The sequence below is a fragment of the Gobio gobio genome, assembly GCF_949357685.1.
Source record: "Gobio gobio genome assembly, chromosome: 16".
NCBI lineage: Eukaryota > Metazoa > Chordata > Actinopteri > Cypriniformes > Gobionidae > Gobio > Gobio gobio.
The window spans coordinates 1253954-1271453 of record NC_137109.1 but is presented as its reverse complement, the minus strand read 5'-3'; the positions used below and the strand labels follow the sequence as shown (position 1 = coordinate 1271453).

General features: G+C 39.3%; 1 protein-coding gene across 2 annotated transcripts in view; it reads left to right on the top strand.

The window, feature by feature from the left end:
- Positions 1-17500, top strand: part of LOC307139805 (uncharacterized protein) — a 50814-nt gene that overhangs the window by 10704 nt on the left and 22610 nt on the right. For both annotated transcript variants that reach the window (XM_079838904.1, XM_079838905.1), the window contains exons 7-12: positions 286-481; positions 576-1128; positions 1468-1552; positions 2502-2697; positions 2786-4613; positions 6276-6446. In XM_079838904.1, coding sequence (XP_079695030.1) covers positions 286-481; positions 576-1128; positions 1468-1552; positions 2502-2697; positions 2786-4613; positions 6276-6446 — 3029 coding nt within the window. The remainder of the gene's footprint in view (positions 1-285; positions 482-575; positions 1129-1467; positions 1553-2501; positions 2698-2785; positions 4614-6275; positions 6447-17500) is intronic.

Here is a 17500-nt window from a genome sequence, read left to right as displayed (position 1 = left end):
CAAGCAAATAGGTTACTGAACATTACTTGTGAAAACAATAGGAAACAAACTTTAAGAACCCATAAAATTATAATACAAATGTAAAAAAAAAATAAAAGAAAAGAAAGAAAACTGTTGTTTTTGTACTTTTTGTGTGTTAAAATAATATTATGTTAATTAACATGTTTGGTTTTTAACTGGTTTCTTTTTAAACAAAATGTATTACTGAATAAATTGTTTCTCCCAAATGTGGATGTGGATCTGGTTAAATTGTTCTGTCTCTTATTTTTCTTGCTTTGTTTGTAGGATCTTGAGAACAAAATTATCACATTTCTGAAGAATGAACTGGGAAAGTTTAAGAAAATATTACAAAAAGAGAACACAGAATCCTTTGTGAAGGACTTTAATGAGAATAGATGCAGTATCAAAGCAGCAGCTCTTGATCTCACACTACATTACCTGAGAGAGATGAAGCAAGATGAAGCTGCTGATGCTCTAGAAGGTCTGAGACTCATGACCATCTGTCAGATTGACACTTATAAATGTAGGAGAGAAGATTAAGACTAAAACTATCTGTTTTATGTTCCTGTGTTTAGAGGAGCTGCTCTTCATTCCTCAGCTAAAGTGTGGCCTAAAGAAGAAGTATCAATGTGTGTTTGAAGGAATTGTGAAGCAAGGCGACTCCACACTTCTGAATAACATCTACACAGATCTCTATATCACTCAGGGTGGCAGTGAGCAGGTCAATACTGAACATGAGGTAAGACAGATTGAAGTTGCTTCCAGGCGTCATGAATCTCAAGAGATACAGGTGGACTGCACACATTTGTTTAAAGCACATGAACAAGACGAGGAGATCCGAACTGTTCTGACAAAAGGAGTTGCTGGCATCGGAAAATCAGTCTCTGTGCAAAAGTTTGTTCTGGACTGGGCTGAAGGAAAAGAGAATCAAGATATCAGCTTCATATTTCCTCTTCCATTCAAAGAGATTAACTTAAAGGAGAAAGAAAAACTAAGTTTGATGGATCTTATGACTCAATTTTTCCCCGAGACAAAAGGACTGAACCTTACAAGAAGGAATCGATTCAAAGTCCTGTTCATCCTTGACGGACCAAACTTCAGTGAGAGAAAACCATCAACTAACAAAAGGTATTTCATGCGTTTCTTATTGTTGGTCACACACTGTTAGAAAATATTTCAGCAAATATTTGTCATTAAACTTTATCGTTCAGTTATCATTTATATTTACAATCGACAAAAAGATGGAAGTTATTTTATTTGAATTATAATATTTTTGTAAAACCATTTAATGTTGGTGCGCTGATATAACTAATGTACAACATATTAAAAAATACCTATTGTCAATGCAGAATTAATTATATACTTATATTTAAATATATCCTATACTTCAACAGCATAAACTCTTTTTCTCTGTTAAAATTACTAATAATATTTTGCCTGAAAATGCTGTATTTTATTGGCTAACAGGCTTCAATGTGAGACATTAGACTCAGACGTTCAGACTCACAGGAAACACGAGAGTTTCAAAGATAATCTCCTCGGGATCTTCCAGGTAGGAAAACACATTTTCATACATGTTTATGATTATAACAAACAAATAGATTACTGAACATTACTTGTGAAAACAACAGGATAAAAACTTAAAATAATATAATAATAAAAATGTAAAAAAAAGAAAAGAAGAAAAACTGTTGTTTTTGTGTGTTAAATTAATATTATTGTAGATCTGAAAATTCAGCTTTTGTCCCCGTTATGATTGAATCACAGGACCGGATACCAGTAATTTGCCAAGAGATCTCTTTTTATTATTTTATATATCAGACATAGTTGAGACATTAAAAAGTTATTGTCTCATGCCAGCTGTATGTTTCTCCATTCCTCCATTTCTCTCCCCTCTCCCTTCATCCTCTCTTCGTCCCTCGTCCATCTCTCATCTCGTCTCTCCTCTGAGTCTCGTCGTCTGAGGCTGGACACTCAATTTGAATATTATATATACACACTACTAACAGAGGATCTCACTAGGAAGAGACTTCCTTAGAAGGAAGAGAAACATGCGTCCTATGTTTAAAATAGAGCGTATACATCATGCTTACATCAGTTGCACAATCCACTTTCCTTATAAAGAATCAGTTGACAATACATCATGAACAGATGCATGCTACTGTGTGCATCAGTGGAAACATGTTCTATAAGAGTGCACATTCCTGTAACAGATATAGCTCATCCAAGTCTCTCCTTGGGACACAAAGTTCAACACAGTCTGACTTACATTGTACATTATACAAATAATTATGAAAAATAATAAAACATAATAATACTAAATAAAAATAACATTAAACAATAAAATTTCGATCTTCAATTATGTTAATTAACATGTTTGGTTTTTAATTGGTTTCTTTTTTTATTTATTTTTTATTACTGAATAAATCGTTTCTCCAAAATATGGATGTAGATCTGGTTAAATTGTGTTCTGTCTCTTATTTTTCTTGCTTTGTTTGTAGGATCTTGAGAACAAAATGATCACGTTTCTGAAGAATGAACTGGAAAAGTTTAAGAAAATATTACAAAAAGAGAACACAGAATCCTTTGTGAAGGACTTTAATGAGAATAGATGCAGTATCAATGCAGCAGCTCTTGATCTCACACTACATTACCTGAGAGAGATGAAGCAAGATGAAGCTGCTGATGCTCTAGAAGGTCTGAGACTCATGACCATCTGTCAGATTGACAGTTATAAATGTAGGAGAGAAGACTAAAACTATCTGTTTTCTGTTCCTGTGTTTAGATGAGCTGTTCTTCATTCATCAGCTAAAGTGTAGCCTAAAGAAGAAGTATCAATGTGTGTTTGAAGGAATTGCGAAGCAAGGCGACTCCACACTTCTGAATAACATCTACACAGATCTCTATATCACTCAGGGTGGCAGTAAACAGGTCAATACTGAACATGAGGTAAGACAGATTGAAGTTGCTTCCAGGCGTCATGAATCTCAAGAGATACAGGTGGACTGCACACATTTGTTTGAAGCACATGAACAAGACGAGGAGATCCGAACTGTTCTGACAAAAGGAGTCGCTGGCATCGGAAAATCAGTCTCTGTGCAAAAGTTTGTTCTGGACTGGGCTGAAGGAAAAGAAAATAATGATATCAGATTCATATTTCCTCTTCCATTCAGAGAGATGAACTTAAAGGAGAAAGAAAAACTAAGTTTGATGGACCTTATGACTCAATTTTTCCCAGAGACAAAAGGACTGAACCCTACAATAATGAATCGATTCAAAGTCCTGTTCATCCTTGATGGATTGGACGAATGTCGCCTTCCTCTGAAGTTTGACTGTAATGAGACGTGGCGGGATGTATCATCACCAGCCTCTCTGGATGTTCTCCTGACGAACCTCATGAAGGGAAATCTGCTTCCTTCTGCTCTCATCTGGATCACCACCAGACCAGCAGCGGCCAGTAAGATTCCTCCTGACTGTATCGACCGGCTGACAGAGATACGAGGATTCAGTGACGCACAAAAGCAAGAGTACTTCAAAAAAAGATTCACGGATGAGGATCGGGCCAACACAATCATAGATCATGTTAAAAAATCAAAGAGTCTCTTTATCATGTGCCACATCCCAGTCTTCTGCTGGATTTCAGCCACTGTTCTCCAGAACATTCTGGAGGAGAAGAGAAATAATGATGTGAAAAACACTCAGGCTGATGAGATCTCTCAAACACAGCAGGAATCAAACACTGAAGACACTCCCAAGACTCTGACACAAATGTACACACACTTTCTCCGCTTTCAGATCCAGCAGAGCCGCCGAAAGTATGATGGAGAATACGCACCAGGTGTTTCCTGGGATAAAGATGCCATCCTTTCACTGGGGAAACTGGCATTTCATCAGCTGGAAAGAAGCAACCTGATCTTCTATGACACAGACCTGGAAGCCTGTGGTATTGACGTCTATAAGGCATCAGTGTACTCAGGCATGTGTACCCAGATCTTTAAGGAGGAAACCGGGATCACTCTTGGTACCATGTACTGCTTTGTTCACTTGAGCGTTCAGGAGTTTATTGCAGCCATTTATGCACATCTGTTTCTAGACATCAACAAAACAAGTGTGTTTGATCATGAGTCTACAGAACAGGAAAACACAAATGAAACCATGATTGATTTACTCAAGACTGCAGTGGACAAGGCGCTCGAGAGTGACAATGGACACCTGGACCTTTTCCTTCGCTTCCTCCTCGGTCTGTCACTCCAGTCCAATCGACGACTCTTACGAGGACTGATAACACAGCAAGACGACAATGACCAGAGCAACAAGGAAATAGTTCAGTACATCAAGCAGAAATTAGAAGATAATCTGCCTGCAGAGAGATCCATCAATCTGTTCTACTGTCTGAATGAACTGAACGATCAAACTCTGGTGAAAGAGATTCAGACCCACCTTAGCAAAGGAAGTCTCTCATCTGACCTTTCACCTGCCCAGTGGTCTGCTTTGGTCTTTGTGTTGTTGACATCAGAGGAAGAGCTGGAGGAGTTTGAGCTTCAGAAATTCAAGAAATCAGACGAGTGTCTCATTAGATTATTGGCAGTCATCAAAACCTCCAGAAGAGCTCTGTAAGTCAATTAATGTTTTGTCATGTTTTGGCGTCATCCAGGCTATAACAGACCATTTAAAGTTCATATATTATCAGTTGTCATTCTATATCTCCAGATAAAACAAAATTTTAAATGCTAAACTTCATAATAGTTTTAGTTCTGTAGTTTTAACTATATTTCAACATAATGTAAACTATCAATCAGACGATAGAAGGCCTGTAGCTGTTTTTCAGCATTTTCAGTAAAGTGTTGATCATATTGATGATCATTTAGAGGTCTTAGACATTTATACAGTATATCACATACGATACAATAGGTTTTATAGGGTTGAGTTAGCAGAGGATGAAGCACAACAGTGTTGTTGTCATATAACACATTGGTTTAGTTATTTTAACTAAGTTCCACTATATAGTTCTCTTCGGCTTCTGCTATAAAGCACAAATGCTCTTCCATAACTTCAATGCTAGAATCATTAAACCCCCAGAATCTCTACCTCAAGACTAATGTATCATTGTCATCTGAGCTATAAATCTGAACAAAAATATTATTCAAGCATGCTTCATTTTATCTAGCAAATATGTCACTGACAAAAACTAGCATTTCCTATATATTATTTTTGATTAACTGTAGCTCACCCTACGATTAATCGCAATTGAAAGCTTTTCTTGAAGAGTTTTAATATTTTGCTGTTTTTAATATTTTAATATTTATCACTGATACTAACACTGATGTCTCTATGAAAATGAGTTTTTTAAACATTAACGATTGACATTCAACATTACAGTATAATTGAAAGCTATCAATTTCAACATTTATTAGGCTGTAAAAAATATTGTTTAATTTAATTGAACTTAAAACAATCTTCACATTAAATCCATTATTATAAATGTCATATTTACCTGTGGCCTTCCTTTCTAACAGGTAGGAAAAATACAGAAATTGAATATCAAACACTTTACAGTCTTAGCTGGATGAATTATAAATTAAACCTAGATTAATGATTATTAAAGCTACAGTTTTGTTACAGCTTTGTTCTAGCTTTGTTCCCTTTGTTCTTTGATTAACATTAATGACAGACAGCATTAGCCACTGTTGAACATGACGCAGATCTAATGCGCATCTCAGATCATTTGAGCACTTATGAGAATTCTTGACAAAACTGACATTTTGGCACAATTCTGTGTGTTATTGTTTGTTCAAGCGTGAAAGAGAACTCGATACTGGAGTGCGTCTTTCTGTGTGTTGTGTGTGTGTGTCAGGACATTTCCCAGACTCTTTTTTTCCTTGTCGCGCTTGAATTGTTTAAAAGCTTTTGCATGAATGAGAGCGTGATCATAAAATGTAACACTAGCCAAAGGATGACAGAAAAAATGGATGCTGCGTTAATTGTTACTATTTATGTAAATATATATAAAATAATGTAAAGTATTCAATTCACATTTATTTGTATAGCACTTTTCACAATACGTATTGTTTCAAAGCAGCTTTACAGAAAATGCATGCATTACAATTTAGAGTGATTTATTATTAGAGACTTTGTCCAAGTTATGGATTTCAGAATAGTACATATACACAGTTAGCTAACAATGTATTAATAAACAATGTAGTAATTTAAGACTATTATAATAGTATATACACATGTTGCACCTAATTCTGTGGTGTAATGCATTTGTCTTGTAGGTTAAATGATTGTAAATTAACAGACAAAAGCTGTTCAGCTCTGGCTACAGTTCTTGGATCGGATACCAATCTGAAAGAGCTGAACATGAACAATAATAATCTGCAAGATTCAGGAGTGAAGCTACTCGGCTCTGGATTGAAGAGTATAACGTGTAAATTGGAGATACTGAGGTAAGTTGTGGTACAATATAAGACATTTTTAGATGTTCTTTACTTTTAAATATATTTCAATCATGACAACTCTCAGAATAGGTTTTAGCATGTTTTTAAATCTGGCAATGTAATTTTGGCAATGTATTTTTTTGGTATTTTTATCTTCAGTATTACTCAGAAGTCTAGCTACTGTATACAGGCCACCAGGGCACAATACAGACTTTATCAAAGAATTTGCCAATTTTCTATCAGAGTTAGTTCTGGCCGTAGATAAATTACTAATTGTTGGTGATTTTAATATCCATGTAGACCATGAAACAGATGCATTGGGATTAGCATTTAAAGACATTCTAAACTCTACTGGAGTTAGGCAACACGTGTCAGGACCCACTCATCGCCATGATCATACTTTAGACCTAATATTGTCACATGGAATAAATGTTGATACCATTGAAATTCTGCAGCAGAGCGATGACGTTTCAGATCATTACCTAGTATCATGTATACTTAATTTAGCTAAGGTTGCAAAGCCACCCCCTTATTTAAAAAATGGCAGGATAATCACTGCCGCCACTAAAGATTGCTTTTTAAATACTCTTCCTCATCAGTATCATCTCCTCAGCATCCCAGATAGCCTAGAGGAACTCGATGTTGCAACAGAAACTATTGACTCTCTCTTTTCCAGTACTTTAGACATAGTTGCCCCTCTGCGCTTAAAGAAGATTAAAGAAAATAGTCCGACGCCGTGGTACAACGAGCACACACTGGCCCTTAAAACAGCAGCCAGAAAAATGGAGCGCAGCTGGAAGAAAATAAAACTAGATCTGCTTATTTCTCGACTCTCTTGGAAGAAAACAAACACAACCCTAGGTATTTATTCGATACAGTGGCTAAATTAACCAAAAATAAAGCTTCAAGAAGGAGAAGAAGAATTGGCTAAACTCGTTAAATCATCAAAATCAACAACATGTATGCTCGACCTTATACCGACTAAGCTATTAAATCAAATCAAATCAAATCAAATCACTTTATTTGTCACTCTACATATGCACAAGTGCAACAGTAGGTGAAATTCTTAGGTGCAGTTCCGAGCAACATGGTAGTCATGACATGACATGTACAACATTTAAAGCAGCATCAGATTACACTGATGCGCCCACAATTACTCACAGCACAGTAAACTCTACAATAAACAATAAATAATTTACACAATGTGAGTGTAGTTCTCACAGCTTTAAACAATATACACATACTTACAATATACATATACTTTAAACAATATACACTAAACATACACTAAACAATATACATTACGCTATAATAGTAATAATAATATACAATGTACAGTATAAAATATTATTCACAGATTGAAAAATTGGAATCCAAAGTGCAATAGATGCTGTATGATAAATAAATGTGTATATAATGTGTGTTTATCTACAGTGGGTTGTGCTGAGTGATATTCTGTCCAGTGTGTGTTATGATCCTGATGGGTCAAGAGTTCAGGAGTCTGATTGTTTGTGGGAAGAAGCTGTTCTGGAGTCGGCTGGTGCGTGATCTGATGCTGCGGTACCGTCTGCCTGATGGCAGCAGTGAGAGCAGCCCATGGTTCGGGTGGCTAGAGTCTCTGATGATCCTCTGAGCTCTCTTCACACATCGCCTGGCGTAAATGTCCTGGAGGGAGGGAAGCTCACCTCCGATGATGCAGCTGGCCGTGCGCACTACCCTTTGCAGGGCTTTGCGGCTGCGGGCGGTACTGTTGCCGTACCAGGTGGTGATGCAGCCAGTCAGCAGGCTCTCTATGGTGCTGCTGTAGAACCGTGTGAGGATGTGGCGGCTCATTCCAAACCTCCTCAGCCGTCGCAGGAAGAAAAGGCGCTGATGAGCCTTCTTCACAACGGCCTCGGTGTGGACGGACCATGAGAGTTCCTCTGTGATGTGGACACCGAGGAACTTGAAGCTGCTGACTCTCTCCACCGGTGCTCCATCGATGGTGATGGGGCGGTGTTCTCTCTCATTCCTCCTGAAGTCGACCACCAGCTCCTTGGTCTTGCTGACGTTGAGGGAGAGGTTGTGCTCCTGACACCATCGTGTCAGAGTGTGCACCTCCTCTCTGTAGGCCGTTTCATCATTGTCAGTGATGAGACCTACCACCGTCGTATCGTCAGCAAACTTGATGATGGTGTTGGAGCTGTGGGTTGCCAAACAGTCATGTGTGTACAAAGAGTACAGGAGTGGGCTGAGAACACAGCCCTGAGGGGCTCCAGTGTTGAGAGTCAGTGGTGAGGAGATGTTACTGCCCATTCTGACCACCTGGCGTCTGTTTGACAGGAAGTCCAGGATCCAGCTGCATAACAAGCTGTTTAAGCCGAGAGCCCGGAGTTTAATGTCAAGTATGGAGGGCACAATGGTGTTGAATGCTGAGCTGTAGTCTACAAACAGCATTCTCACATATGTGTTCCTCTTTTCCAGGTGGGAGAGAGCAGTGTGAATTGTTGATGAAATGGCATCATCAGTGGAGCGGTTTTTGCGGTATGCAAACTGCAGTGGGTCCAGTGAGGGGGGGAGAACAGAGCAGATGTGGTTTCTGACTAGTCTCTCAAAGCATTTGCTGATGATGGGGGTCAGAGCAACAGGACGCCAGTCGTTTAAGCAGAGTGTTTTTGACTGCTTAGGTACAGGAACAATGGTGGACGTTTTGAAGCATGTGGGGACCACAGACAGGGAGAGGGACAGGTTAAAAATGTCCGTGAAAACTCCAGCCAGTTGGCGCGCGCACGCTCTGATGACGCGGCCGGGAATCCCGTCTGGACCCGCAGCTTTTCGGACGTTCACCCGCCGGAAGGATCGGGTTACATCCGCTTCAGATACGGAGAGTGCACTAACCTCTGTATCTTCAGCCGCGAGCTCTCTCTCCGTGAGGGCGGTGTTATTTCCCTCAAAGCGAGCATAAAAGGTGTTGAGCTCGTCCGGGAGAGAGGCAGCGGTGTTCACGGTGGAGTTTGTGTTCCCTTTATAGTCTGTGATGGTGTTAATTCCCCTCCACATGCTTCTGGAGTCGGTGGTGTTGAACTGTCCTTCAATCTTGTCCCTGTACTGGCGTTTTGCTGCTTTGATTGTTTTCCGGAGGGCATAACTTGCTTGTTTATGCTCCTCCGCATTACCAGAGTTAAAAGTGAAGGTCCGCGCATTGAGTGCCGCGCGAACATCCCCATTTATCCACGGCTTCTGGTTTGGGTACAGCCGAATTGTTTTGGTCGGAACAACGTCATCTACGCACTTCCTGATGAAACACGTTACGCTATCAGCGTAGACCTCGATGTCGTCATCAGAGGCCGACCGGAACATCTCCCAGTCCGCGTGATCAAAACAGTCCTGTAGCATAGAGTCCGATTGGTCTGACCAGCACTGGATGGTTCTGAGGGCGGGTGCTTCCTGTTTCAGTCTCTGCCTGTAAGCGGGCAAAAGTAGAATGGACGCGTGATCTGATTTGCCGAATGGTGGGCGAGGGAGGGACTTGTAACCCTCCTTGAAGGGGGAGTAGCAGTGGTCTAAAACACGGTTCCCTCGCGTGTTGATGCTAACATGTTGGTGGTATTTGGGTGCGATGCGCTTGAAGTTGGCTTTGTTAAAGTCCCCGGTCACAATAAACGCAGCCTCAGGATGCGCGGTTTCCTGCTCACTCACTGTCCTGTACAGTTCCTTTAGTGCCCGGTCTGTGTCGGCTTGTGGGGGAATATACACCGCTGTGATGATGACCGCGGTGAATTCCCTCGGTAGCCAGAATGGTCGGCACAGAACCATGAGAAATTCCAGATCAGGAGAGCAGAAAGACTTGATAGAGTGTACGTTCCTCTGGTCACACCAGGATCGGTTGATCATAAAACACACACCCCCGCCTTTGCTTTTCCCGGAGAGATCTTTTTCTCTGTCCATCCGATGCACGGAGAACCCCGTGGTTTCGATGGCTGAGTCTGGAATCTCAGCGGACATCCAAGTTTCTGTAAGGCAGATAATGCAGCAGTCCCTCGTGTCTCGTTGGAAAGAGATCCGCGCTCTCAGCTCGCAGAGTTTATTGTCCAGAGACTGAACATTTGCCAGTAAAATACTGGGAAGCGGGGGTCGGTTTGCGCGGCGTCTTAATCTGACGAGTACGCCAGCTCTACAGCCCCTTCTCCGGCCGCGTCTCCGCGGCCGGGCCACCCAGACAAAGGGTTCCGCTGCTGTGTTTGTAAACGGCGTGTCGTCGTTGATGAATTTAAAGTCCGGTTTTCGGTGTGCGATTGCCGAACCAATGTCCAAAAGTGTCTGTCTGTCGTACGTAGTAAGGCAGACAACATCCAAGACAAAAAACACAAAAACTATAAACAGAACAAACAAAAAACTACAATGCTTCAGCAGAGCTTGCGACGTTGCGGCCGTCCTCGGCGCCATCTTGACTCATAACTATTAAAAGAGATGCTACCAGAGGTCATAGATCCTCTTCTTAATATCATTAATTCATCTTTGACATTAGGATATGTACCGAAAACGTTTAAGTTGGCTATTATTAAACCACTTCTTAAAAAAACGCAACTTGATCCTACAGAATTAGTCAATTACAGGCCAATCTTAAATCTACCCTTTCTGTCAAAAATACTTGAAAAGGCAGTGTCTTCACAATTATGCTCCTTTTTAGAAATAAATGGCATCTGTGAGGATTTCCAGTCATGATTTAGACCGTATCATAGTACTGAGACTGCTCTCATTAGAGTTACAAATGATTTACTCTTATCACCCGATCGTGGCTGTATCTCTCTATTAGTGTTACTCGATCTTAGCGCTGCATTCAATACTATCGAGCACAACATTCTTCTGAATAGACTCGAAAATGATGTTGGCATTAGTGGAACGGCATTGGCATGGTTTAAATCATACTTATCTGACCGTTATCAGTTTGTAGTAGTAAATGAAGAGATGTCACACCGATCACAAGTTCAGTATGGAGTACCACAAGGCTCAGTGCTAGGACCGCTACTCTTCACCCTGTACATGCTACCACTGGGAGATATCATTAGAAAGCATGGCGTTAGTTTTCATTGTTATGCAATAAACAATGAAAATATTGCTTATTACTTACAAAGCACTAAATGGTTTAGCTCCCCAGTACTTGAGCAAGCTCTTAACACATTATACTCCATCACGTCTACTGCGGTCTCAAAATTCTGGCCAGTTAATAATACCTAGAATATCAAAATCAACTGCAAGTGGTCGATCCTTTTCCTATTTATCACCTAAACTCTGGAATAGTCTTCCTAGCATTGTACGGGAAGCGGACACACTCTGTCAGTTTAAATCTAGACTAAAAACACATCTCTTTACTGTGGCATACACATAAAACACTTTTTCAATTAAATGATTGTTAGGCTGCATTAGCTAGGTCAGCCGGAACCGGGAACACTTCCCATAACACCTGATGTACTTGTTACATCATCAGAAGAATGGCATCTACGCTAATGATAGTCTCTCTGTTTATCCCGAGGTTTACTGCAGTCAGCCGGATCCAGTCCGTGTCCAGATCAGATGGTGGACCTGCGCCCAGACATGACTAACGCATGACCCTGAAGTGTCTGCGGAGACCGTGTCAATTGGCCTCCTGAAATTGCCTCACAGACACGGCATCCTCAATAAACCCGTCTCCGGCGTGATGATTCCGATTGTTCGAATAATCTTATTTAATAATTGTCAAATCGATATGTCATCCTCAATAAACCCATCTCCGGCGTGATGACTCCGATTGTTCGAATAATCTTATTTAATAATTGTCAAATCGATATGTTATCCTTAGTAAACCCGTCTCCGGCGTGATGACTCCGATATTTCGAACATTCCTATTTAATAATTGTTAAATTACATTTACAGTACATTTATGTATTTGGCAGACGCTTTTATCCAAAGCGACTTTGCATTGCATTCAAGGTACACATTTTACATTTTGTCAGTTCTTGCTTTCCCTGGGAATCGAACCCATGACCTTGGCGTTGCTAGTGCCACGCCACTGTTTGAGCTACAGGAAATCGATATGTCATCCTCAATAAACCCGTTTCCGGCGTGTTGCCTCCGATCTTTCGAATATTCCAATCTATTATGACCTGACCTGTAAAGTTGCCAGAATAATAATCATACGCTGTTTGTTAATTGGCCAGAGGAGAACTGGCACCCCGACTGAGCCTGGTTTCTCCCAAGGTTTATTTTTCTACTTTAGGTCACCTGATGGGGTTTTGGTTTCCTTGCCACTGTTGCCTCTGGCTTGGCGTGCTCAGTTGGGGACACAATTTTTCAACTAAATATCCAAATAAATCTAATTATTAAACTAAATTAACCATGTAAACTAAATTACTGATCTAATTACTGATCTAAAGCCCACACTGTCACTGTATGATAATTGAAATGAACTGATGACATCACAGTTTTCTCCAGAATGGCTAGACGGCTGAATAAAATTCTGTTGCATTATTTTCCTGTTTAACACTGTGAAGCTGCTTTGAAACAGTTTACATTGTTAAAAGCGCTATATAAATAAACTTGACTTGACTATTTGGTCTTGGCAGACTAGATCTGCTACGCAGCTGCTGTTGATTATTTCTGATGCTGTAGAGCAAGTATGTACTTGCTACTGCTAATAGATACACAGAAACACTGCTGTGAGCATGTAAAATACAGTGCATCCGGAACGTATCCACAGCGATTCACTTTTTTCAAATTTTGTTAAGTTACAGCCTTATTCCAAAATGTATTAAATTTTACAAACAATACCCAATAATGCCAATGTGAAATAATAATTAGAAGAATCAGAATGAGCTTTATTGCCAGGTATGTTTACACATACTAGGAATTTGTTGTAGTGACAGAAGCTCCACAGTGCACAGAATGACAGTGACAAGACACAGATAATAATAATAAACAAATATACAGACAATGTGCAAAATAGTATAGACCCAAAATTTTGTTATGTTTGAAATCTTTGTAAATGTATAAAATACAATAGAAAAAAAAAAAATCACATGTACAGAAGTATACACAGCCTTTACTTTACTTTTTTCAGCTCAATACTTTGTTGAAGCACCTTTGGCACCAATTACAGCCTCAAGTCTTTTGAGTATGATGCTACAAGCTTGGCACACCTATTTTTGGGCAGGGATCCATTTGCATGCTGTATTAGTAAGAACGTAGTCGTACAGGCAGGGTCAAACGGTAGCAGACAGGGATAACAGAGACAGGCAGTATGGTAAGTCGAAAACAGGCAAGAGGTCAGGGCAGGCAGATATCACTCACAGAACGGTGTAACAGGCAAGGGTCAAAGGCTGGCAGCAATGGGTCGAGAGCGGATAACAGCAGGATCAGTAACAGGTAGTCAGACAAGGAGATAATGCTCAGAAATGTTCACCAGGGTAATACAAGACTTTGCTAATAGCTCCTTCTTCTTCTTTTTTCCGTTTAATGGCCGCTCACTCCTTAGGAGTATTACTGCCACCTACTGTGTACCTTGCGCATATGAGTAATGGATCTGAATTGTGCCAAAAAAAAAAAAAAAAAACGGTAAACCCTTTCCAGAAACCCTTTTAACACCCCAGAGGATCCGAGCCCAAGCTTCAGCTGACGCTGCGTGTTTCAGCTCCTCCAGCTTCCACATTGAGCTCCTCAACCTCCAGGATGTTCAGAGCAACTTGCTCCTCCTTCTCAGGCTCTAGATCCTGTGATCTAGTCCTGTACGCTCTAAAAATGTCATCACCTCCTTAAGCCTCTCTATATCACTCAAACCCTTTCCCAATAAGTCCATGATACTCACTGGCCTATTCTTTATATTACTAAAGAGACCACTACGCTGTTCTTCATATTTACTACACATAAAAAGCACATGTTCTACTGTTTCAACACCATCACATTCATCACACATACCATTCTCATGCTTCCCCATTAATGCCAGTGTTGAGTTTAACCCTGTATGACCCATCCTTAGTCTAGAAATCATTACTTCTTCCTTTCTATGTCTTCCATAGTACGATTCTTTATTCCTCACTGATTTTACAATATTATAATACCACCTACCTGTACTGCTACTTTCCCATCTTTGTTGCCATATTATTATTACTTCTCTGTTAATTATTGATCTAACTTCATTTCTTCCTAAAGGTATCTTAATATCTATCAGATCTTTCCCTAACGCTTCTTTTGCCAATTTATCCGCTGTTTAATTTCCTACTATCCCAATATGTGCCGGCACCCAACAAAAGTATACAATTATACCCTCTACGTTAAGCCTATATAATAATGTATAAATTTCAACCAGCAGGTCTTCTCTGTCAGTTTTTGTTGACAATATACTTTTAAGTGCTGATGCAGAATCTGAGCAGATTACAGTCGGCATCCTATTTGGCTTAATCTGCTCTAACCACTGCAATGCTACTATTATAGCAGTTAGTTCTGTTGAATATACAGACAATTTGTCACTCAGCCTTAAACTTATTTTCGTCTCAAATTTTGGAATGTATACTCCTACTCCTACTTTTTGTTCGACTGGATGTTTAGATCCATCTGAATAGATCTGTATACAAGAATAAAAATGTTCTCTCATGAAACCATTGATATCATAACTATTAGTATATCTTTCTTCTGCTTTTTCCCGATCCTCAAGCAGTCTCAATTCAACATTAGGTTCAGGAATATTCCATACTGATACCCCATTTAATGGTATATTGGGACAAATAGCTACATTTTCCAGTCCACATTCTTTAACCCAATGTTTATACTTCCATCCAAAACTATTCCCATTATCCTTTTTATATTCCCAACAATCATTTAAAATTACTCGTGTGCGATGACTCTTATTACAACCCTGCAAATTAACCCAGTACATCATTGTGAGTTTTTCTCTCCTCAAGTCTAGTGGCATCTCCCCCATTTCAACCCTGATGGCATCTAAAGGGGTTGACCTTATTGCTCCACTACAGATTCTAAGTGCCCTAGCCTGTATGTTATCCAACTTCTTTAGTACTGATTTTTCTGCAGCTCCATACACCGCACACCCATAATCTAAACTAGACCGTATTAACGCTTGATATACATGTAGTAGTGCACTTTTCCTTGCTCCCCACTCATATTTGGCTATTGACTTCATGCAATTTATTACTCCTTTGCACTTGTTCTCAATTTTCTTAATATGTCCATTCCATGTTAATTTTCCATCAAATATTAAGCCAAGGTATTTAAACTCTGTCACTCTTTCTAATACTTGACCATATAATTTCAAAGTTAATTGTTCCATTTTCCTTTTCTTTGTAAAAACCGTATATTGGGTCTTTAATACTGAAAACTTCAGTCCCCATTCCACTGACCACCTTTCAACTTCGTTTATTGCTTCTTGTATTCCTTTAACTACATTCCCTAAGTTCCTTCCTCTTTTCCACACTGCACCATCATCTGCATATAATGCCTTCCCCATACTTGGTTTGATTCTTTCAAAAATATCATTAATCATTATATTAAATAGAATTGGACTAATTACGCTTCCTTGTGGAGTCCCATTCAGGATGTCATGCAGTGTTGACATTTCTTCCCCTATTCTAACCTGAAATGTGCGTTTAAACAGAAAATCTAATATCCAGTTATACATTCTTCCCCCTATTCCAATTTTATCTAGCTTAATTAATAATCCCTCCCTCCATAAAGTGTCATATGCCTTTTCAATATCAAAGAAAACAGCAACAAGATATTCTTTCATTATTAAAGCTTTTTTAACCTCGTTTTCAAACAATAGCAAAGCATCCATTGTAGATCTTTTCTTCCTAAACCCACTTTGAGCTGATGATAAAATTCCATTTTTCTCCAAAAAATAATTTAATCTTCTTACTATCATTTTTTCCATCACCTTACATAATGTAGATGTAAGAGCAATTGGCCTATAGCTACTAGATTTCCTTGCATCTTTACCTGGTTTTGCTACTGGTATCACTATTGCATTTTTCCATTCCTTGGGTAATGTGCCTTCATTCCATATCTGATTGTATAAATCTAATATTACTTTAACGGCTACGTCCGGTAAGTTTTTTAACATACTATAGCTGATCCTGTCTCTTCCTGGTGTTGTGTCCTTTGAATTGCTGATAGCAATTTTTAGCTCAAAAAGATTAAAATCAACATCCATGTTACTATCAACGTCTTGTTTTTTCCTACAAACATTCTCATACATTTTATTTAACTCTTGTCTTCTTTTTAAAAACGTATCACTCAGGTTTTCTATACTATGAACTTTAGCAAATGCTTTGGCCAAGATTTCTGACTTTTCTTTATCTGTTCTGGCCGCCTTTCCATCTTCCTCAATTACAGGAACTTGCTTATGATTATAAATACCATTCATTTTCCTTATCATTCTCCATACCACATGCATTCCAGTCTCTCTCCCAATTGTGTTACAGAACTCCTGCCATGCCTTTCTTTTTGCACTTTTAATCACCCTTCTTGCAGCTGCCCTTTTTTTCTGATAATCTATCACTGTATCTTGTGTTATTAGCCTTTTTAAAACCCGGAATGCCTTATTCCTTTCTTTAACTGCCACTGTGCATTCTTCAGACCACCATGGAACATTTTTCCTTCTTTTCCCATTGCCTCTTATTAATGGTATAGATAGGTTTGCTGCTGAAATTATTTCAGTTACTACTTTATTATATATCTCCTCAATATTCCCTCCTAAATTCATATTTTTGAAATTTTCTTCACACAACACAGAAAACTCCTCCCACTTTGCCTGTTTAAATCCCCACCTTGCACACTGGCTGAAGTTTTGCACTCTGAATCTCACAAACTACAGGCCAATGATCACTGCCCAAATTATCCTCTTGTACATTCCAAGTGCACTTACCAGCTAATGCAGCTGATGTTACTGTGAGATCTAGACACGACAAGCCGCCTTTAACTATATCCATTCTTGTTGCTGTTCCATCATTCAAACATACTAATGAGTGCTCTTCTATAAACTCTTCTACAACTATCCCGTTATTGTCTGTATTCTTACTACCCCATAGACCATTATGTGC